Source organism: Rhyacophila brunnea, unplaced genomic scaffold (assembly GCF_057557595.1).
Source record: "Rhyacophila brunnea isolate RB1 unplaced genomic scaffold, BYU_Rbru_1.0 scaffold_1, whole genome shotgun sequence".
NCBI classification, from domain to species: domain Eukaryota; kingdom Metazoa; phylum Arthropoda; class Insecta; order Trichoptera; family Rhyacophilidae; genus Rhyacophila; species Rhyacophila brunnea.
The window spans coordinates 60,642,171-60,667,766 of NW_028232751.1; the positions used below are offsets into that span (position 1 = coordinate 60,642,171).

A 25,596-nucleotide genomic window follows, 5' to 3' on the forward strand; every position below is an offset into this window, starting at 1 on the left:
CTTAAATCATTGTGTGTTGAGCTGTAACAATAAGTAAATGATAGTCGTTCATTGGTACAATAAACTTAAAAGTACAAATATTTTAATACCTAAACCATATCAGCTTTTATCATAATTATGTTAAATAAAGTCAATATGCATTTCGTGAAATTCACTGTATATACATGTATAGATTTGAATATTTGCCCGTATCGGTTGGTATGACAATAGAATGATTGTTGTGTACTGAATTTGGCATGCAATTGAATTGGCAGGTCGTAGATGGATTTTTATATTATACAAACTATTCATGCATATCAATTTTTCTTCAACCGGAAAATGTTTAGGACAGTCAGTGGCACCCAACCGTGGCACATCGGGCACCGTTATAATATTACTTTACCGACATTACAAACAGTGTTATCAACAAAATTTTATGAAAAATAGAAAATTTATAGAAGTAGAATAAAGTTAATGAAAAAACAGTAAATGAAGCCAAAATTTTATGAAGATAATTTCATAATCAATCCACATAAATCATTTAGTATATTATGTCATTAACCATATGTAGGTATATGCCTACTTTATATTGAAGAATAATTGTAGGTATTTATAACACATACATTTGTGATGTTCCTTGACCAGGTAATAATGACAATTTGATGCTTTCTAACTTAAAAATTAAATGCTGTTTTAGTGGGATATATTTTGCTCAGTAGTAGTGTAGCAGATTTGACAAAATGATAATGCTTTCTCTTGTATACTGGAATCAATCTACAGTGGCACCATAGGCGATTCACGTGTGTATTGGTATTATTTGCGACAGTGCCTGTTCCAATACTAGCAAACACTACCAATACAACAGCGATACACTTTTGCCATACCCACGGTGCCACCGTAGAATGGTTCCAGTATATGAAACCTGACGTATATGCGAATATTGTTTCTGTCCATTTTCATTTTAGAAACATTGGCAGAAAGTATCACACCTCATAATAAAATCCATGTTATGAAGAATATTCATTATGAAGAGCAATAGAAGTGCTGGAAAATAAATGCTATCGATTTTTTTGTTCAAATCAGAATTCTACTCGATCTATTAAAAAAGATGTAAATTTAATTAATAAATATTTATTTCCGCGTAGATGTATTTGAATGTTTAAAATTAATTACCCATAATTTTTGTAAATGCGTGCATGTATATAATGTGTTTTCATAAAAACAAATATGAGCATATTAGTATATACTTATGCCAAACATCTACATTGTTCTATAAAATTAATGCATAAAATGTTGTAAGTAATTTAAAATATAGAAACATTTATTACATAACTAAAATTAATAAAAAGTATGTATATTTCTTGGAAAATTTCCCAATTAGCGCGGATTTATGTTTCCGATTTAAAGGATAAACAACGGTTTGACCAAATCCGTTTTTTTTAGATTTTTTTCAATTTTAATTGGTTCATAATAATTTCAAGTGGGAGTTCAGCATGAGTATTAATGTCGAAAAAAATATAAAATACCTAAGTACTTATTTTTGTACTGATAGCAATGAAATCGAGATAAGTAGCAAAATTTTGATCTTTTTTATGACGAAAAGGCACGCTTTTTTAAGATATTATTTTTTAGAGACATTCAATTTATAAACTTAGCATCAAATTGGACATCGTACAGGTGTTTGGTTTATTATAAGAAAGTAAAATGTATTTTTTTGTGATTCTAAAAGGCAAAAATAAGATTCACTTGGCTAAACCTTTTCAAGGTCCACATCATAGAGTAGGAATAGGGAAAAAACGTAGCACTTCTGAAAAAAGCAGAAAATAAGCCAAACAGTAAAGCAATGGTGTTTTTTTTTAAATACGATAGCAATGCAAAATATGGTGAAAATTGACCCAACCCTTGCACATCACAGAGTTTGATAGCAAAAAATTAGAAAAAATGTAGTTTTGACGGGGCAAGTTTGTGACGTAGCCATATGATTGCTAGGGATACCGTTAAATTCTTCGAAAACAATCTAATTTGTCGAACAAAAATCATTGAATACCGATAGTTCATTGACAGTCTAATTTTAATGTACTTATATAATCTACAACGAGTATGCCTAAAATGTATCTATATAAACTTATTACCACAATGAATGTGATAATATATGTACACTAGTAAAAGATATTTGATATTAACATATCCACCCTAATAGTAAATGTTAACCTAACAGACATTTTACGAGAAATGGATGTTCGTTGTTTGCTCAACCCATTGCGTCATTGCTCTGGGTCAAAGCATACGTTGAAAAAAAAATCTTCACGTGAATTTAATCCAGTCTCATAGATTTTTCGATAAAATATTATATATATTATATATAAATAATACTAAGTAGGTACTTTTAAATACTTTTATTATTGAAATAATATTTCCAGTATTTAAACCTTTTAAAGGTGTAATTTTATGTCGTGCTGTTAAATTAAACTAATCAGTATACTTACACAAGTAATACGTAAATGGTAATATTACCTTTTTTCTATTAAACCCGTATAGAATGATCCACACGGACCGCATGCAACCTCTAAAATGCGGCTACCTGTGGTTGCCTGCGGTCGAGTGTGGCTGGCCTGCGACGCAGTGCGTACACTCGACGGCAGGTGGCCGCGTGTTTCTGGTTGATTTTGGTTAGTGTGGGCCGGCCATTATAAATAAATACTGTAGTATCAATGAATTATACTGCCAATGTATCGGTTCGATGAATTTAACCTGATTTCGAATAATTTTCCGGGCACGGAGTGGTAGTGCATAACGAGTGCCGCGGAGTGTCGGTTGGAGGCCACTGGTTTAGGGTGTGTTTGTTTTGCGTTTCGGATGACCAGCCTGCAGCGGCAGGTGAGCGTGATGAGCATGAACCTGTCAGCCAAGCTGGACGAACTCCAGAGGGGCGACCGGCAGCTGGAGACAACGGTCGCCCTGTGCGAGATTAGGACCCAGCTACAAGAGCTTACGAAGAGCGTCGAGTCCTGTCAGTCAGAAGTCTCTGAGGTATACATTGTTTATCAGTACTTACTTACTTTATCGTGTACAGAATCATATCACGCATCTCCAAAATATTGTTATATTGTCAGTCGCCTTTGGCAGGTCATCCTTTTTGCATTTGAAGCCGAAACAAAGGCAACCAATCAAATTGAAAACGACGTCTTGCCCTCACATGAGACGTCGCAATCAGTTATTATGCCCCACCTTTACAGTTTCATATTGTAACATCGATTATACGTGAGTACGATTCTCATATGGGAAATAATTTTGTTCAGTTGTCCTCTTATGGAAACTCGACCCATTTCTGAATTATTTTCACGGGATCTTTCTCCTCCTTGAGTATGAAAGGAAATGAAGATTATCACTCTATAGATTAAACATGTAATTTCTAATATATCTTCTAAAAACAGCACCCTAATTACCGGTCAATCATTAATTAACTACTGTGGAATAACCAGTAAGACCACTTAACTACTGGTTAGACTAATCAATACCTTTCAATCGAGTACTCTTTTCTTTTTCTTCATAATTTTTTTGACTGAGAATCATCCTGTTTTGTTATTGACTGTTAACACCTTACTGTCTTTTACTAACCTTCAGACGTTGATTGTTTGCTAATGATTTTTGTCTCGAGTCTTCTACGTTTTATGTCACTTTCACAACCGCTGAAACCCTCTGCAGTCGACCCTAGGTACCCAGGCAATCATTCGTTTGGTTATTGCCGTTATCGAAACTCCAAAGATCTTGCCTTCTGGCTAGCTCAACCATATTAATATTGATACAATATATGATTGTTCAATGATAGACATGGACAATGCCTTACAGTTTTTCCATCTTTTCAATTTTCCCTAATCGTTCCCTACCAATTAGCTACCTGGGTTGTAGCCTTTTTAGCCATATAATAAAGAAAATCCTAGGTACCTGTGAAGTGTGAGTACATATTATTAATTTTGGCAGTTCACACAGTCTATGGCAGGGGTGTCAACTAATTTTTACATAAAGATCTACTTTATTATTATTATTAAACTGGCGCTAGGGGCCGTTCAGGTCCATGGCCGACTGCACAACGTTTCTCCAGGAATCTCTGTCCAGCGCTCTCTCTTCCCAGTTGACTATCCCCAGCCTTTCCGCATCCCTTTGAATTCTACTTTGAAGAAGAAAAATCCTAGGTGATCTACTTTTTCTGAAATTAAGTATACTTAGTATATAATAGATATATTTTTAAACCAAAATAGAATCTTAGTATTAAGAATACTAAATAAAGCGTTGTACATAGAAAAAAATATTTACATAACAGTATTTATTTTATTTTGTATACATACAATTTATTTTGAGCTTCCGGATGCTACAGAGCTTGAATTACTTATCATATTGTAATAGAAATATGTATAATAAATAAAATCCCATTAAACAGTTTTGGCGTTCGACCAAAAATCATTTCGCGATCGACCTTATTGACACCCCTGGTCTATATTTATACAATAGTGTGCCAATAAGTTAAATTAACTATATTACCATCACATAATTTTATATTAATCAATCTTTTACTGTTCTTTATTTAATTTCCATTGCTGTTAATAATGCAATTTTGTTGTACCAGGTTAAACGGGACATGGTTGCAATAAAACAGGAATTAGATACTGTACAGGCTGTTAAAGAAGAAATTGAAGAGTTACGAGAATATGTCGATCGGTTAGAAGAACATTCTCACAGGCGGAAACTACGACTTCTGGAGCAGGTATGAAACCCATACTAAAGAGTCTGATGATGACGAAATAAAAAAAAGTCATCATCACCATTGACACAGATAATCTCTTGAGTAGATACATTAACCACGTGAAAGCATATGTACCTTTTAATTACATAATATGTAGGGAACACAGAATTAATGGCAACTAAAATACCTAACGAGTGTTGAGTAACAGGCAAACTCTTATCGAGTGTGAAAACTTCAACACGAGGCAAGAATACGTTTTTCTAAGCTAAGCTTGCGCTTCGTCAACTGCTCAACTGCTCTCGGCTTATACATTGACGCTGATTCAATATTGGTGTATTTGAAGGTTGCAGCACATATTATTGCACGTCTATAATGTGTATTTCATTTTCGTTGGACATATTCAAAACCCTGCTTCAAAATGCAGTGTCTATATGAATAATTACATTTATTAATCTGTTCTGTGATATTATCATTATAGACAGTTCAATAAATATATGTGGAGTTTTGTACGGTTTAAATGGACAAAAAATACACCAGCGCATCTATTCTATAAATACACAAGACTGTTATCGGCCGCTATCGGCTGTTAACGAGGGTAGTTTATCATATTATGTTTGTATTGTAATATTATAATTATAGTTACAATAAGTTAGCCGTCTAAACAGTCAAAACTGTATATCGCTCTCAAATTTAGCACACCCAAGAGAGGTGCTGTTAAAACATAGAACATATTGTAACAATAACAACTAACTTATTGTAATTGTTATAATAAGTGCTAATACTTTGATACAAACATATGAAAAACTATCCTCGATTGCTGCCAATAGCGGCCGATAGCAGTCTTGTGTACCTATAGAATAGATGCGCAGATAACATTATTGATATCTACAAAATAAACGGGTGGATGCTACTGCTCGAAATAGGATTATTATTGTACTGCAGTCGAACCGTTATTTTTTTTGTATTTCATAAGTATAATATACTTACTTATATAGAATATATACTTACGTATATATATATTATACTACTTATATTATATTGAATTTTCGTTTTTGTAAACTTTCTCTTACCAGATATACTTTTTTCAGGGTCTAACGTTTTTCTTATCGTATGCGATATTAGCGGCCGTGCTTGGCATGCTACAATTTGGATACAATACAGGAGTAATAAATGCACCAGAGTTGGTAAGTACATCCTTATTTAATCCATTAATATTTACATATAAACGCAATATTCCATTGGTTGAATGCATTTGAGACAATGGCAAATATGACAATGCTGTGTACAGACTGTTTGCCGTGTATACAGAATGATCTTATACTTTTCTTTTGATAATATAGCGGTATTGATACCAATGGGTCTATTCAATACACAAGGCGACTATCGGTGGTACCTAATTTATAATATGTATCTATTGAGTATTATAATTGTTACAATAAGTTAGCCATCTAAACTGTCAAAACTGATATCAATCTAAAAGTTAACACAGTCAAGAGAGATGTTGTTAAAACATAACACTTTTGATAGTTCGTATTGTTAAATTATTGTAACAATTAACCGCCTCAATACATACATATGATAAACTACCCTCGATAGCCGTCGTTAGCAGCCTTGTGTATAGAAAAGATGCACAGAATCTACATTTTTCTTTTTATATTATATCATAAAATTATGCATATATATTGTGTTTCTCGTTACAATAATTAATACACAATGCATGTGACGTCATCGGATGTTAAATATGCACCTACCTAAAATGAAAATTGAAAGTCGAAGAAACATCAATTTATAAAAATATATATTTTATAACAGGTTATGGGATCCAAATATTGACCACAATCTTACAAAACCGTTTGCATTTTTTTTTTATTATAACAAATATATGTCAATTAAATTTTAAAAAAATGGTGTCACTTTAAAAAATTTAATGGAGCGTGTAACAAGTGTAACTATAATGTCATAGGACCTGGGTTCGATTCCCGGTTCTGGCAAAAAAATACATGATGTTTTTCAATGCGTGTTTGCACCCAGATTATTAACCTAATAGGTAGAGCAAGATGTAAAAAATATCCATTTCGCGTAAAAAATAAAAATCTGCTAAGTAATATAACCTCTCAGGCCCATGAGATCTCCTTAGGGTCGAACAAGTTCTACATTATTTCACATATCATGGAACATTTTTCTGTTATTTACATTTTCTGAAAACCATACTGTGAGTATTCGTAAGCCGTATCGCACATCAAAACTCGTCTCGTCTGTATGTGTCGAATACGTTGATATGACGTCATCTTTTTTCACAAGACGCACGTTGCCAAATGGAGCTCCGTAGATTGGTTGAATGCGACTTTTTAGTTTGAAAAAAACATATAATGCTGTTATCAACAAATCGCATGCGTCTCGGGCTATAAGTCGAAGACGCCTGATGAATTGGTCATTCCTATTACGGCTAGCCGGTCGCTGCATTCAAATATACATACGTTTCGAGAGGTTACGCGTGACTGTTGCTAGGTGTATGTGCGCGATCTTCATATGCATCATCGAAACGACATTCCTAGAAGGTTTGATTTATGACTGTGCGGCAGACGAGGCGATTTTAGATGTGAGAGCCGGCTAAGAAGTACCTAGTAGAAATAATTTGACTAACAACAATGATCGCCTTTGTCACAGAATATCGAGAATTTCATGAAGGATGTCTACAAAGACCGGTATGGAAAAGATATCCCTGAAGATTCCGTCAAGCAACTATATTCTGTTGCTGTCAGTATTTTTGCAATCGGCGGGATGCTTGGAGGTTTTTCCGGTGGCATGATAGCCAACCGGTTCGGAAGGTAAAAAGACTTCTCGGAATATATTATTTATTTAATATACCAGAAACAATCTAAAAAGAATTAATAATTTTTACATTTAGTCATTTATTTATCTACCAAATAATTATCTAAGTGGGTTGGAGGGTAGTGCACCTAAACTATGAATACACCATTGGATTACAAATTATTATTAAAAATATATAATTCAGCACACCGTCTCTATCAAGTGTTGGAAAGTAGGTATATAACAAACAGTTGTTATTTTCATATATTTTGTGGAATATTAATGTTCAATAGCAAATGTTGCCAGTGCAGATAAAACATGCTATTATTCCAACAGGTAAAATTTTCAGGAATTCAAAAATGTGATTGCTAAATATGTGGTATAGTATTTCGCCACATACTTACCTGAGTTTATGACTCGGGTGATAATTTTAAAATTCCAACTGATAGAACGGAATATTTTCACTACTCGTTGATCATTTCTTATCATACTCTTTGGCATTTAACAATTTAACGTGTGCCTTGAAAATAAATTATCCACTATTGAAAATAAGTTCCATATTTACTAGGCTTTTAAGCGATTTGATATTGAATTTAGCGACTTCTGAAAATTATACAATATCAAGCACTCTTTAATTTAGAGAACGATTTAGTATTCATTGCCAATAAAAAATCTTGGAGTTGATTTATTTTGAAAACTATCTCCTGAAATCTTCTAATTATGCAGATAATATAAAAAAAAACAACAGTATTTGTGGATTAATTTGTGTCACTAAAAATTAATATGGATCCTGCTTTTTTAATACCGTATAATTTTATAAAGACTTCACAAATTGAGAGATTATTAATTCTTTTTGGATATTCTCTGTACAAAAAAAAGTTCAAATTGTACCAATAAAAACTATAACTTAATTTTTATTAATGTCATAAATATATGTTATGTTTCAGAAAAGGAGGATTACTGCTCAATAATGTTTTAGGCATAGGTGGTGCCTGTCTAATGGGCTTCACAAAAATTTCACATTCTTATGAAATGCTTTTCTTTGGTCGTTTTATTATTGGCGTTAACTGCGGTAAGAACAATAGCAAAACTACACGACATACTAGCAGACTCCCACCAACCGTCTGACCCGATTGAAGAATGTCAATTTTTTTATTATTAAGTCGCGAGCGAAATAAAAATATAAATATATAGGTACTTAGGTACGTCTACTTGTAATTTTTAACACTCGAAAACGTATGTTATATCACACTAAGTATCGAGACTATCCAATTAACATATGATTCCTTCTGTGTAATTGGTATTTAAGTTCAATGATTGTTCACGACGATTGGGATGGTCGACAATGTGCGAGTCTGCGATTCTGCTGGTATAATTAGAACATTATAATCGTCACCATTCAGGTAAAAGACACTATCATCTATCACATCAGCAATGGCAGTTGTGAGTTAAATAATTTTAGAAAATATACTCTTTAAATATATCAATGAAAGTAAAGAGTAAACATGTAAAACTATTTCTCCAAACTTTCTGCTTATAGTGATTTTTACCAGAATGGCAAAAATATATTATAAAGAAAAAATATATATATTACTCATACATTGACAACTAATAATTATTCTTAATGACATATATAATTGAATGAATATTTCGGGATAGCAAAGATAGGGTGCTTAATATCACATAAATCGCCTTCTATTCACGAAGCATTTACACTTTGTTTTTATTTGTTTCAAGCCACCATTTGTTTTCTTCGTGACAGATCAGTATTAATTCATCAAATATTTATTGTAGTCAAAAGTTTATTCTAAAGAAAATTTCCCTACAATAACTTTTTTTTAAAAGACGTATACATTTGTAATCTGTTTTTTTAACTTCAAAATATAATTTTGATGAATATCCACTGGTAATACTGATTTAGACAACAACAAATTAATGTTTTATGCTTCTATGAGATTCATTTCAATTAATTTTTTTTTATTGTTGTTTATTATTGTTGGGATACAATGTATCCTAGTGAATCCCAAAAAGATACTGATTAATATATTAAAACCTGCTTCCTCAACTACCTTTTTTATTTATATATACCTTTACACTTTACTTGAATCCTTCTATACAACACTTCTCTGGTTGTGATTGCTTCAATGTTTAATGGAACGTTTCATTTATACAGTGTTCAAACAAGAAGTCAATTTTCATTTCAGTCTATTATTTTTTAAATAGTTAGTTAAAACTAGGCTTAGGATTTTTAGGTGATAAAAAATGAATAATAGATACCTAAAATATGTAGATAAAATTTGGAAAATATGTTATTAAAATTTCATAATTATGTGCTAAAAAACAAAAATAGGTGCTAAAAATTTAAGTAAGTATGTATTACAATAAATCATAAATATTTCAATAGTTTAATTTATAATTCATTCACAAACAGAAAACGCTTTATTACAATAAATAATAAACTAATGCTCAAATTTTCGAAAGTGAATCTGTGACGATTTGATATAAGCAAATTTGTATAGGTACATGGAAAAACATGTTATTATTGCGTATGCAAATGAAACTATTTCTGAAGTAGAAAAAATTGAAAAATCTGGATTTTCCAAAAGAGCTTTAATATTCTGCAGCGTTTGAAGTCCAGTATTTTTATTTAAAACACGTTTCACTTTTGTACTTATTTTTATTCCTATTGGCCCAGGAACATTTTCTTATTTTAGCAGCATTATTGTTTAAAATATTAATTTGCTCCACTTGTGACTTGGTAAATGACGTTTCAATTGTATTTACTAGTGTTATTGTGTTAATTAATTTTGCGTTTATGTGAAAATATGTGCTTAAGCCTGATATATGTAAAAATATGTAATTATCCAAAAATATTTAAAAATAGGTGCTAACGAATAGGGCTTAAATGTTTCAATATTGTCTGAAACAGATAGATATTTTTGATATTTTATTGTAGGGCCACTCAAAAAAAAATATAAATACCTAAGAATCCTAAGCCTAGTTATAATTCTATATTATATGAAACTGAAATTGTTTGCCAACGTAATAAAAGTTGTAAATGCTGGAAGGTTTTAAGACAACGAAAATAATTTAATCAATATGATGTATTTATCAATGATATTATTGTTTTACAGGTCTTAACACATCACTCGTGCCAATGTATATATCTGAGATAGCTCCATTGAATTTACGTGGTGGATTAGGAACTGTTAACCAGTTAGCTGTCACAGTCGGCCTACTCCTAAGTCAAGTATTGGGAATTGAACAAATTTTAGGTACTGACGAAGGCTGGCCGTTACTATTAGGTACGTTGATCAGATATAACTATCTACATGAATTTGTGGTCTCTGTAAAAAATTCAATAATTATGTCATTTATTCAATGTGTCATATCAAAGTAAGGGCAGTCAGTGGATAATGACATATTTAAATATATGTATTAATAGTTATAGAAACTGTAAACCTAACATAAGTTTATCTAACCAAAACCATCCTAACAAATGAATCAGAAAATGGGGTTACGGAAAAATCGAAAAAAAAACTTTTTTAGTGAAAAGAGGAAAAGAGGTTAACCACCATGGACGAATTGGTAGCCCGAGATCGGTCAGAAAAAATATTCTTATGATCGAAAAACAACTAAAATAAAGTGTTTATGAATCTTGTTAGTTAAAACGTATTGAATGCCTCGGAAGATGATAAAATGCACTTACACAACATAAAAATACGCCAATATTTATGACGAATTATCTTATTCTAGAATTTTTTTTTTTGCAATATCACATTGAAGTTAATCCCTCCAAACCAAAACCCGCCACGCACCACACCCGGTCTTAATCGAGCGTATCACGTGGCCCTACATTGGCGATGTGAAGCATCTAGTTTAGCTTTAGGCCGGGAATGCTCTAGGAGAAGATACCCAGGTCTAAGGTTGCTACGCTCAAACTGAGCTCTGACGAGTTTACATTTACTTTCTAATGCAAAGTGCCGGGGAGAGAAGAGCACAGGGAAACTATAAAAATAAAAATGATTCTAGTGTATATAATATAACGAAAATAATGAAGCTAATCATACGGACAGCAAAAATTATGTGAAGAAACTTCACGCCCGCAGTAAGACGCCGTAAATTTTTAACAGTCATACAATATTATTTTTTTAATAATATATATAATCACATAGCGTTTTTCGTAATTTGCAATAAAACTATTTGGGATTCGTCCGCCTACCAAGATTTTAATCAAGAGTTCAATCCATCCTTGGATGGAGGTGCTGCAAGAAACCAAGATCATGGGCTCATCAGAACAATAGTGTACTAATAATAGTATTTTGTTGTCAATTTTATTTATCTGTATTCACTAAATTGTGGATATGGTTAAAATAAAGATCTTTTCTAATATAATATATCGGAGTACAATATATTGTAATGACTAATGTGATATGCGGAATTTGAATGCACTCTTTGTTCCAGGGCTTGCAATATGCCCAGCGATATTGCAACTGGTATTGCTGCCGGCGTGTCCCGAATCACCAAGATATTTGCTGATAACACGCCAGTGGGAGGAAGAGGCCCGACGAGCTTTGAGACGATTACGAGCAAATAACCAGGTAAAAACTTTATAAAATTCAAACATTAGCAGTTAAACATTAACATTGCAGATGATATTGTTATACTCTCACAAGACCCGAAAGACCTCCAAGGTAGAATGCAAGAACTCGCGGATGTCAGTCAAACGGTCGGTCTAAAGATAAATGTCTCAAAGACAAAAGTGATGAGGAACTGTTTTTCGGACCCTGCGATTATCTGTATTTCTGGCACCCAACTCGAGCAAGTCAGCAGCTACGTCTATCTCGGACAGCATGTGTCCATAGACGGAAGCATGCACGATGAAATTGCTTGAAGAAAAAAGCTGGGATGGAGTGCTTTCGGACGTCTGAATAGTATATTCAAGAGTGACCTACCATTATGTATTAAGCGTAGGGTGTTCAACCATGTGTGCTACCCGTGCTCACGTATGGCTGCGAGACGTGGACCCTCAACACGAGAGATGTCCAAAGGCTAAGAGTCACACAGCGAGGCATGGACAGGTGCATGTTGGGCATCAAGCGAAAGGACCGTAAGAGAAACGAATGGGTTAGGAAGCAGACAAGAGTACGCGATGTAATAGACGTTGCCAAACAGCTGAAATGGAGATGGGCGGGGCACATTGCTCGCCGAAAGGACGGCCGCTGGACAAATGCCGTCATCCAATGGTACCCAAGGGGTACGAAACGGCCACAGGGTCGCCCTAAAAGCCGCTGGATTGACGAACTGGTAAAGTTCGGCGGAAATACGGGGCAGCGAACGACACAGGACCGAGAGAGTTGGAGAAAGCTTGGGGAGGCCTTCATCCAGCAGTGGATTGACCCCGGCTGATGATGATGATAGGTAAACTAACAGATATATATAGAAACAGTTAAATCTGTTACTCTCATTGGTTTTCTAATGGACGTAGCATATAAAAAATAAAAAAACATCATAAACTACCCATTCCATAAACATCTGTATCTTCTCACACAAGTGTCACTCTTCCATACAAATGAATAAGGTTGACTAAAAAAATCTACGTCCTACTGCAAATCTACATTCATGACTTAACAACATCATTGTTCTTTTCTTATAACTGTCTATAATTATCCACATATTATAATGTAATAAACCATATGATTGGTAATTTAAAAATAGACTATACCTACAAATATTGCAATAAGAGTGATCACATAGATTTCTAATAATTAATCATTTATAAGGGCTTAATATATAACGAGAATAGCAACCACTTCTATTATTCCCCTCAACATAGTAAAAGTTGTTATATTGGGTAATAAATTTATCATCACAAAGGTGAGATAATATCACATTTGTTTCAGATCCATTTATAAATGCATTCAATTAAATATCAGTGATTAAGCTTTATGGCTAAATGCTATATGGCTCGATGGCTGAGCGGCTTAAGCATCAGCTTATAGTGTTGTGGGTCCCAGGTTCGAAACCTAGGTCTGGCAAATTCATATATTGTTTTTCAATTTGTGTTTGAAGAGTATATACCTAATAGGTTGAGCAAATGGCAAACATCCATTTATCGTAAAAACAAAATCTGTAAATACAATCCTTCACTCTGTGGAGGTCCATATGACACTATTAGTATCGAACATGGTCAAAAGACAAAAAGTAGATTAAGCTTTATCATAATTTTAGGTGGAAGAAGATATTGAAGAGATGAGAGCAGAAGAAAGGGCTCAGCAAGCGGAAGCTTCAATATCAATGCGAGAACTTCTCTGTTCCCCAACACTGCGGGCGCCATTGCTGATCGGTGTTGTTATGCAGTTGTCGCAACAACTTAGTGGAATTAATGCGGTATGACACCATTCTATATAAAAACTTTATGGGATTTATGATACCACACACTATTCTAAATACACAACAACGTAAATTAATGTGGGATAACATAGGTACCACTGTGTGGGCCGTAGGAGGTATGACAATTTTGTCAGCACTCGAAATGAACCGGAGCCTACCGGAACGCAACACCGTCTCGTGGAAAATTTTATATTGCGTCCCGGCCTGTGAATTATTAAAAACTAATTAAATTTACTTACTCCATGAATATAGGTACATATTTAAAAAAATAATATGAAACTTTTTGGACTTATACGGACGGAAAAATAATAGTGTCTTAAACACCGTTTTTTGCCTGCGGCGCTGAAAACTTTTCTTTTGCTTGACACAATTTTAAAGACTTTTATTCGGCATGACCGTATAAAATATCTAAACCCTCAGAGTAATGATATGAATAGAGAGCGTCTATTGCTCGGCAATATGAAGCCGCGTTTCTTGCGTATAACGCACATTAGAACCTCGATTTTATTATTATCAACTTAATCATGAAATGTTATACCATCGTGTTGCTTCTCAGTATGACTACCAAATCTAAACAAAACATAGTTAACCATATTATGTTATATTGAAATAACTAAAAACAATATTACTTACCTCTAACTTTATATTTAGCACAAAAACAATAAATTTAGCTCGCAGTTTTTTAAATGATTGTAATCAGTCAAATCCATATTTACCGGCTACGTTTACAAAAAACATTTAATTTAGCCATAGAAATTCTATCTTACTACAATGCATATCGCGGACTTATGGTTCGTTTTTGTACAGGCCTTGTCTAAACCACATATTTGTACATAATAAAAATAAAAATTATCGAGCGCTCCGATTCGCATAATTTTTCATTTCGAGCGCTGAACTTAGTGAAAGTACCTAATGCGATAGTATATAATATAATATTGTACCTAACAACTTAGTGGGATTAATACTATATGTATATTGCATACCATTGTATGGAATAGAAACTCTCCAACCTTAAACTGTACCTTGTTCAAAACGTTTTGTTCTCTCTGAATACATTTTTTAAATGCATTTATGCGGTAGTGCACTTCGTACGGGTGACTTATGCAACAGATTACAAACATAATTAAAAGTTTGTCGTCGGTATTACAGAACAGTTTTATAAAGGACTGTCTTCATCTTATTCGAGATTTCCACGTTCCTTCGGAATCTTTTGAAGAACAAAATACTACTTGGAAGTGTATTAATTCTATTGCTTGTGTTAATAGTGTTAGTGATAATAAAAAAAAGTTTACGGTTTCAAAGCATCGACACTTAGACGACTAGACAACTTCTACGATATTATTAAATAATGCAGCAGTACTATGCAAAACCAGCGACGTCCCTAGATAAAATGCCGCCCCTAGCCTATAGGCAGCGCCAGAATGCCGCCTCATTTTGTATACAGTACCTATTTTTATCATCCTTTCATGAGTCCAATATCTAAGAAAAGTGTTGTATGGATACATTTCTAACAAAATATCACACTAATTATTTGAAAATCTGCACATGTCGTTTCTGGTTACCAAGGAGGTCGAAAGGCAACGGAAGTAAACTAGATATCGCGAACCTAACAAAACCAGTGAGCTGATTTTTTAATTGAAAGATATTTTCGTTATTACTAAGTTTAGGTAGCTATTTCTATACATTCCAAATGATTCTCCTCAATTTGCCGCCCGTCGAGAAACTGCCGCCCCCAAGCGACGCTTAATCTGCCTACTCCCACGGGATGTCACTGTGCAAAACTGTTATAAATTATTAATATATCTCATTTTTTCACAGGTGTTTTACTACTCAACGTCTCTCTTTACATCTTCCGGACTGACCGAAGAGTCTGCGAAATTTGCTACGATGGGCATCGGCGCAATCATGGTCGGTATGACCCTGGTATCTCTGCCGCTGATGGACCGCACCGGGCGGAGAACCCTCCACTTGTACGGCCTCGGTGGCATGTTCATATTCTCAATCTTCATCACAATTTCATTTTTGATAAAGGTACAATCTTATATTAACAGCATGCCCACTAACACTGCCGATCGTCCCAATAGAAGTGTTTTCAAAAAGAACATACTTACAACTCGAGATGTGTATTCAAAAACCGACAAGTGCACAATTCAATTTTAATTTGTGTTAAAACGTTTATATTTTCAAATAAATTAGAATAATATGCCCAATTATATTAATCGATATACCCTTAATAAATTTGGCATGTCAATATTTATTCTTATCATTTTAAATAATCATTTTTTGTAAGACGATATTTTTTTTATTTTCATGCTTTTGCCTGTTTTTAGAAGATGTGTGATAAATAACACATATGATAATATATATTATTATTATTTTTTGTTGGATTTTGACTTCAATATGTAGGTATGTGGACTTATTGGGTTTTGAAAATACACACATCAAATTCATCGATTATTAATAATAACAGTTCGTGTGAAAAAATATGTAACTATATTCCAATAACCCTTCTGGATAAAGTTACAACCAAAATCATACAAAATTAACAGATTAATTATACCTAATATAATTAATTTACCAATGGTTCGGGATTATTCGGCAAATAAAATTCAACGTATATATTTTATATCTCTGTGATACATATTGTTATAATGATAATATATAAATATAATATATCAGTCAAGATTCATATTGAACTTTAGTTGGAACAACTGTTATATTATCATAGGTATTACTGTTTCCATAGTGTTTTAATTGTCAATAAATTCAAGAGAATGCATGATCCATTTTTTTTAAATAGTGTTATAATTCTTATAACAAAATAATACCCACTTCTATAGAGAAACAACTCAAAATTTTAAGGATTTGAGTTAATAATTCCATTCGATATAGAAAGGTCTTTTTTTTATAATTCAAGAAAAAAAATAATCAAAAATTTCTTCAATGTGTCATAAAATCGAATAACGCTTTTTGAGATTAATCATTAATTCAATTATAAATGGGAATGTAACATTGCAGATTAATCTGTAGCCAAATAAACTTGATTATCACCATATCTGTTAATATTAGGATTAATTATAAATGAACGAATCCATAAATTGCATTAAATTTACAAAGATTGCCAGGATAAACACTGAAACTTAAATCCGTTATGAATGGCTTGACGGGTAATGTTTTCTTACAAATACATTAAACATTTTGAACATGCAACAATGATAGAATTATACCGGAATCGAACCAAATAATTGGTATTGTAATAATATAAACACTAATATAATAATATGCTTGTGAAAGGATGGGAGGCTACACGCTACATCGATTATTTTAAGTATATAAGTAGATCATAGTGCAATAAAATGCACAATCATAAAAAATGCCGTGATAATGTCAAAAGAAAATAATTACAAGATAAAAAGGACTTTTTAAATACCACGTTTTTAAATTTTCTGTTGAATCATATAAACTTGACATTTCTATGTATTAATAAATACTTTTTTTGTACTTGATAGAAATACTGATTAAATATAGAATACTGAAATGTCATTTTGACATTTCATATTGATTTCCATAGTAACGCACGTATATATTAATAATTTTAGTTGGTGGGACCCTCTTAGCAACCAATAAGAGTGTTTTACTTCTTACGATTTTTTTCCGAAATAACTTTCCATACAAAACAGAATTAACTGAAAATGAATTCAATTCTGCTTAAAGATGGCTAAAAGTATTAAAAGAATTCATTGTCATCGTGCTCTGATATATTCTAAAAGTTTTAAATGTCTAGCTAGTCGGGAAGTTAGTTAAAAATCTTCAATCGTCCAATACAAATCTTGGACAAACGAGCTAATAAAAACGTGGTAAAATATGGTAGTTTGTTGCAAATAACATTTTGATTTTATATCGAGCAGCAATTTTAAATAAAAATGTTATAATTACTTTACGCAATAATTCTTGCTGATGCACTTTTGGTATGCTGAAGATGACATTCTAAATAATATAACGTAAATATATAACACATTTTCTTCATAACGTTCCTAACGGTCTTTTGGGTACCAATTCAACCACACGAAAAATGTTGACAACTCGCCATCAAAATTCGATGTCTTAGAGCTAAAATATTGTATCTCAAGTTTTGGTCGAAAATGAGTTAAGTACTGAAATGTACGAGTACCAAATATAGCCTATATTTTTATGTGTTAAAATATTGCATCTTCTAAACCTACCATTTCAAAGATATATACCTATTTTTATATCACAAAATCTAATTTTCCAAGGTTTGCAAACTTTCAATTACAGTTTTCTCAATATTATGATTTATGGAGATACAATATTTTAACTCTAAGCCATCGAAATGATGTAATAGAAAAAGTTTATAAGATTTTAGTTTATAGTACAAAGATATTTCTTCTACAAAGCTCTTTTAAATATTGTGTAGGTATATAGAGGTAAAATATAGTTAGCTTTGGGGATAAATTACATAACTTGGATTGATAAAGATATCGCTTGAAGTTAAATACATAATAAGCATAATAATACATTTTTTAGACAATTATGGTCAATGTGTTATACCTATAGTACAGAAACAACAAGAAGCCCATGCTAATTATTTGTTGCATAATATTAATCTTAAATTAGAAATAAAACTACTTCATTTTTATGTTCAGTTTATTTGGTAAGTTCGCTTTTGAATCTTTCGTATGTCTTAAGTCCGGCATTTGCTATCTATTTTCATACACATAATAATTCTAATAATTAATAACAGACTCAATGACTTTATACTGTTTATAGGTGTCGGCATTATCTTACACTGTAATTCCATTACTTATGTATGGAATAATAAATCGATTCGCACCATTCGTGGCAATTGCGTTTTCTACAGATATTAAGAGAATGGGATAACTGGCCGCCAGGACAATTGAGCGCCGCACTTTCGAATGAAATAAATAGACGTTCCTTACGATTTTATATAATATAAAATAGACGAGGGATTTTAATCAGTTTCTATCTACTACTAAGTAGTTTTAATTCATTTTGCTTTTAACGTAATGTTTTTATTGCTGACCTGAGGCTTTATATTAAAATAAAAGAACTCTCTTTTCGTTGTAACTTAAACATATGCACAATGAAAATATTATTTACGTGTCCATATTTAAATTCTCGCCAAGTTTTAAATAATAATATTAAATATGTATATTAAAGTATTAAGTAGTAATAAAATATTTGTTCGAATTCCATTCGATCGGGTGGTGCCCAGTTGTACTAGCGCAGAATCGTCCCAGACCCGATATTAAGTAGGTTTGACCAATTCTCGTACTTATTTATATTATTTTTTAAGATTCAGGTGAAACGTTAAATCATCACTTGACACTTAGTATAGAATCATCGTCGCTGGTACCTATATAGTTTCGTGAATCAAAGGTGAAACAATTTGCAGAATAAGAATCTTTAGATTGGTTACAGCGAATCCATATACTATAGGTAATAGGTATATTATTATATTTAGGAGTAGTATATTCAGCATTTTTTCAGTTTCAATGTTTATCTACTATTGTCAATATAATTATATAATATCTTCATCTACCCATGTAATTTAAAAATGTCATCAATAAAATATGTACTTACTGATTTTTAAATGTGCATGTTCAATTTATTATTTGCATCCACAGAGCAACTCCGCCTCGTTTGTGTTACATTATTATTTTCATCATTCATAATATGCTTAAAAATTGTTTTATTCTCGGAACACCATTTTTTTACTAATTGTCAGCAAAAATATTGGGTATAATAAAATCTCATTCAGCATATCCAATAAGCTAAACAATTAATTATCATCAATATATATTTTAATTGTAATAAATTTGTACTAATTATTATCAAAAATTAAGAATATTTCGGTGACGAGACATTTAACATGAGGTTATGTTATAATATTTTGTTATTTTGCAAAATCATTTTATTCATGATGTCAATATTATGAAGACACTCGTGTTTTGTGTTTTTCTTTTGTTTTTCACATCACCGCTTTTTTTGCGTTTTACCCTCCCTGAAAGCGACTTTCCCGATTATTTCTGGAGGGATTTCTCACTCACACAGCGCACCCAACACTCACCTTGTAAAAAGCAATAATATTACACTTTTCGTTTACAAAATTATACATAATGAACAAAAATATATAAATATTATTGTATGTATTAAGTTTAATACAGACCACACACCACAACACACTTAACCTCGATAAAGAAAACAAGCATTTTTAGAGGAAGCATCTTTTGGCAGCGTGTGTTCTTTAAAAAGATTTTTTAGCATACTAAAAGATCTTTTTCTGGAACATTGTTTATATTATACAAATATATATATATACATATTATATATATACTGGCACAAAAATATTAATAAATGTTTATTAATTTCGATCACCTTATGGCATGTCGTTGACTTTATACATGTGTTTGACAAGTGTGTTTTACTTTTGTAATGTTTTTAATTGATACATTCAAATTAATTTTACCTGAATATTTTGTCACAATAACATAACTTTTCGACATCACTTTAAGGACAGGTAAATGATAAAGTAGTCATAGTAGTCAATTTAAGGCATAATTTTTTAATTGATTCGAGAAATTACGTAAGATAGATGATTTCTTTAACTTCAAAATTCAGTAAATTGAAAAATACTAGATAGACATTAACTTCTGTATATTTTCACGTCCATCATTAATACTATGTTAAGTATGAGAATGTCATTAAGTAGTGAAAGTTCATTATAAAAATTGAATATAATAAGATTGTTATCACCCCTACCACAATTTAAATATCAATCAACAAAGAAGTAATTTAAGCTAATATAAAATCATCATAATCTTGTTCTTAAAGCGTACACATGAATCGATAACCCCTGTTTGTATATTCTAGTTTAATTGTAGAATACATTGAATATTGTTATTTTAAAAAAATGGAGTGAATACTTTATAGGCGATATAGGAGAGTGAGTCTGATTCAGCTGTGTAACAATAAAAACCTGATAACTTCATTTAAATATTACCGTGATGCCTCAGTTAACACCTATTAATATTTGGAAACGTTATATTTTGTTTGAATCTATTGAAAATTAAACTGAAATAGGTAAATAGTGACATCTAAATCTGTAAATATATTTACAAAAAAAAATGGTACATAAACTGATCCACGAATATCAGCAAGACTATTTTTTTAAATTTATAAACAATAATTTTCACTCATATTGTGTGAGCTCTCTACACATTTAGTATTGTCTATCTTGAATGATAAATTTATATATTTTTTCTCGTTGTTTACAATTTTTCCAAATGATTGGTTTCTGAATGAAACACGAATAACTGGTAAAACTAAAATGTGATTTTTCCCAGATCTAAACGACGGTCACTGTGGTACTGATTCGCTGTTAGCGGTATTCTACGTCACCTATTAATGGTATTGTTAATTGTAATTATGCTGAATGTCAAAACAAATAATAAATTATGCACATTGTCAAACACATTCAAGCACAAGCCAGTGTGGTTTTTAATATTATATATTCGTAAGGGTGGCTTTTGTTTTTGTTGTACACGTGCCGGCGCACTTTTAGCATTAAGAGGTTGGCTGCAATGTGTGTGAGATAGGCTCCCTTTGGATTTCGGGGAAGAACTGTTCATTCTACTGCCTGATAGGAGTTTTTTGGGTATGTGCAGGAAATGATCGATTGGATGAGCTACCTGTCAGTTGTCTCGACACTGAGCTTTGTGGTCTTCTTTGCCGTTGGTCCGGGCTCCATTCCATGGATGATCACGGCGGAGCTGTTCTCACAAGGGCCCAGACCGAGTGCCATGGCAATCGCAGTGCTAGTCAATTGGATGGCCAACTTTGTTGTTGGAATTGGATTCCCAAGCATGAAAGTAAGAAAACTTTATAAACTCGTGCATTTCATTTAGGTTGCGCTCCGGTGGTGCACATTCACGTCATTTTCGTATAATAATAATTAATTTATAATATAACATATTTTATAATTATTGTAAGTGTGCTGTATAATCTCAATGTCAAGTTCAACTCGACATAGGATTAGACGTAGGCAATACCGAGTCTAGTCCATCTAGACCAGTGGTGGCGAACCTATGGCACGTCAAATGATTTTGCATGGCACGCGTTTGAAGAGAAAAATACCTACGTCTAATAATAATAATGACACATCGCATTGTATAAAAAAGAGCAGGCAAATACTATTCAAGAATAAGCATTACATTTAATGTAAATATATAATTAAATAGCTCGGTCTTTAGGAGTTATGCGTCACATATAATATTATCGCACTAACCCAAGTCTGCTTAAAAATGGTTAAAAGTATTAAACGAATGCATTGTCATCGTGTTCTGATATTCTAAAAGTTTCTAACGTCTAGCTAGTCCGGAAGTTAGTTAAAATCGATTGCAACATTTGTATTGGACAAACAACAAAAGATTTGTACTGGACAAACAAGAATACGAGCTAATAAAACGTGGTAAAATAGATACCAACCTATGTATACTAAAATCTTTCTTTCTTTCTTTTTTTCAGAGTGCTTTAGAAAACTACACATTCCTGCCATTCAGTGTTTTTCTAGCCATATTTTGGATATTTACTTACAAAAAAGTTCCTGAAACAAAAAATAAAACTTTTGAAGAAATTTTGGCCTTGTTTAGACATTCTAATGGCAGGTAAGCAAGGTATAATCAGACACACTACTTTTTGTAACGATAAGTATTGCTTGAGTACTGACCCCTCGTAATAAAGCAATATGTGGGCCTAGGTAACCGAAGCTTCTGTGTTTGTATGTTATAAGATTGCTCCTTTATTTGATATATTATATATACCTAAATCTAATATCAACCCATATTCTATGAAACATGGTGGCTGACATCTAAGTAGTATACAATTTATAATATTATGTTTGTAATATTGAGTGTTTGCTATTACGACGCTTACACCCAGAATTTATTTTATATATTATTATTATCTTATTTACTACTTCCTTATATTTTAGATTTGAAGATACTTTTGTGCTAATTAATATTTTTGTTGTAACAGTCCATTGGTGGAAATATCTGTAATTTGTCCGAGAAAATATTTTAGCAACTTTTATCGTTAGGTACTATTTCAAAAAATATTTAGATGCTTATTTCATACTATCTTTTTTACTCAATGAATAATTCGCAAGATTTGAGAATGTAATATTATTGAGAATATATTATATTATAATTTGAAAACGCTACTAAAAAAATCTTTTAAAAATATACAACGAGTATCTAACCAGCATCCATCGGATTACAGTTGTGCTTTACCATTGAACCATCCGCATCCTACCTAATAACGATGAAATTAGCTAGTATTCATAATTGACCGTAATACATTATACCGAGGTAGGAATCATGTACACTCCAGTGCACGCCAACCAAGGTCTTCGGAAGTTGCTCCTGGGAAACTTTGAAGAGCGCCCGACGTTCGTTACGCCACGGTATACGCCTGCATAACGGGTATTCAGACGTGACGGATGGTTAAGGGAAAAGCAAGTATTCATAATCTGAAATGGTTTTACAAATTGGGTTAATTTTGACATTCGGAATTTTGCGATCGACTCCCGTCGGCGTCGTAATTTTTTCAAAGATTTTTTTCTAGTGGGTATATTATTATAATATAATATCTGATTTATCTGATTATTAAAGTGTGTTTGTATATAATTGGTCATAGTAAAGAACCTTTCAATTGTCATTTTTAAATTAACTATTGTATAAATAATACATACTAAAAAGTGCATTGTTTAACATTAAAAGTTGCTAATATAGCACCCTCGTATCTATCATTCTAAACTTTCAGTAAATGAGATGAAGATTATACTTTATTAATCATTTCTAATGAGCTTTCTAACTAGGTTTTTATAAGCTGCAATAATTATTTATAAAACTAAATAATGTACTAAGTATAATAAATATATTATGTAAGTTTATGAAAACTTATGTAATGTTAAATTATAATAATACTATAAATATTGATGTAATTACATAATAATTAGTTCCTTTTTTTTAAATGACTATAACATCTTTTTAAAATTGAATAACTTAGTTTTGATATTTTATATTTTTCATTTTATTAAGTATTCACAGAAAATATTTTGATAAAAATGATTTTGTTGAAAAATTCGTTGGTCGTATTTGTGATGTAGAAAAAAAGTATAAGTAATATAAATAATTATGTAATAACAATAATCAATTATTATATTATATTATTAAGATTATATTATGTAATAATCATGTTTGTTTTACTCTTTTATCTGTTGTTATTATAAACATTATTCCATAGGTTTACACTATCTTTTCTCTTTCCAGTATGGTAAATATAAAAATAAGGAATGTCATATTTTTATTAATAATTAAATAAATAGTATAAATCATCAAATATCTATTTAATTCAATCTTAGAATATTGAAAAATCTTAAAGATATCAATTTTACGTTTTGAAGATATCGTCAGAATTTAATTGAAATTAAAAGGGTCTACGGATGAAGTGGATGAAGTGGATATTTTTTTTTAAATTGAGATTATTTCATGGTAACTTTTAAGTATTAGATTCAGATTATTGTTTGATGTCAATGCGGATTTTTTTTATGGGTGCGGGTGTTTTATTTTACTTTTATTGCTTTCCAGGGGTAGCTTACGGGATAGCCGGCTGTACGGAAGCATGTTAAACTGTGTTAATGCTCTGGAACAACAATTGCCTCCACCGCCGGCCCCAACCGACGAAAAGCCTGATTCATGTAAGCCATTTTTATATACACCATCTATTATATTCAGAGGCGGTTTTCTTTGGCGCAGATGATGCAATAGATTCGTTAGAAGATTTAAAAATAGGCTTCGAAATAATTCAAAGCAGTCTGACAATTATTAAATCATACCATCATCTTAAAATGATGATTATTTCTCACAAATTTGAATACAATATTACCTAACACATAAAAAATCCCTGCAACTAATATCAAAAGGGCGTATAACATACAAAATCAAAGATATACATACTTGTATACCGGGGGTAGTCAAGTTTTTTTATACCTACTCCCCACTTTTGTATCAAAATTTGTAGTAAAATTTTCTAACCACCCACCGGTTCCACAGTAATGGTGATTTTATAAAGTAAGGAAGTAACTTTAGTTTATAAAATTTATAGAGCAGAGTTACAGAAGTTAAAGCATATAATAATAATTACTTACCAAATACTTTATGTCAGACTTTTGCTAATTTTGGCAGAATAAATCTATATAAAACAACTTACTGTAGTTAAATTAATCTTTTTATTTATACTTTGCATACATAGAAGCATGAAGTCTGATGAAATTACATTTAATGAAAATGTTTTTAAAACCCCCACCGACCACCATGAAAGCTGGAACGCCAACTAGTAGGCGGTAGGGACCAGGTTGACTACCCCTGTTGTACACAAAAAACAAACCGTTAATATTATTATAATATGTCATCAATATCTTCAATAATAATTATTTTTAATGACAATGTGTGTTTCTACTAGACTACGTTTTACTATGTACCTATACTGGTAGTTGGAATGTATGGCTTTTTCTCAGTCAGTTAGTCCCTCTGGCCTCTACGTTCCAAAGCCCGCCACTGCAATTGTTAACA

General features: G+C 31.9%; 1 protein-coding gene across 7 annotated transcripts in view; it reads left to right on the plus strand.

Annotated features, from left to right (window-relative positions):
• Glut1 (Glucose transporter 1) overlaps window positions 1-25,596 on the plus strand; it is a 59,734-nt gene that overhangs the window by 23,843 nt on the left and 10,295 nt on the right. For 6 of the 7 annotated variants that reach the window (XM_085947618.1, XM_085947639.1, XM_085947647.1 and 3 more), the window contains 12 exons: window positions 2,844-3,009; window positions 4,604-4,741; window positions 5,809-5,904; window positions 7,388-7,548; window positions 8,479-8,603; window positions 10,666-10,836; window positions 11,996-12,132; window positions 13,763-13,921; window positions 15,743-15,955; window positions 21,610-21,834; window positions 22,490-22,629; window positions 24,613-24,722. In XM_085947618.1, the coding sequence (XP_085803744.1) occupies window positions 2,844-3,009; window positions 4,604-4,741; window positions 5,809-5,904; window positions 7,388-7,548; window positions 8,479-8,603; window positions 10,666-10,836; window positions 11,996-12,132; window positions 13,763-13,921; window positions 15,743-15,955; window positions 21,610-21,834; window positions 22,490-22,629; window positions 24,613-24,722 (1,841 nt within the window). Of the gene's footprint in view, window positions 1-2,843; window positions 3,010-4,603; window positions 4,742-5,808; window positions 5,905-7,387; window positions 7,549-8,478; window positions 8,604-10,665; window positions 10,837-11,995; window positions 12,133-13,762; window positions 13,922-15,742; window positions 15,956-21,609; window positions 21,835-22,489; window positions 22,639-24,612; window positions 24,723-25,596 lie in introns of those variants that run through there. The other variant, XM_085947670.1, reaches the window with a different exon arrangement.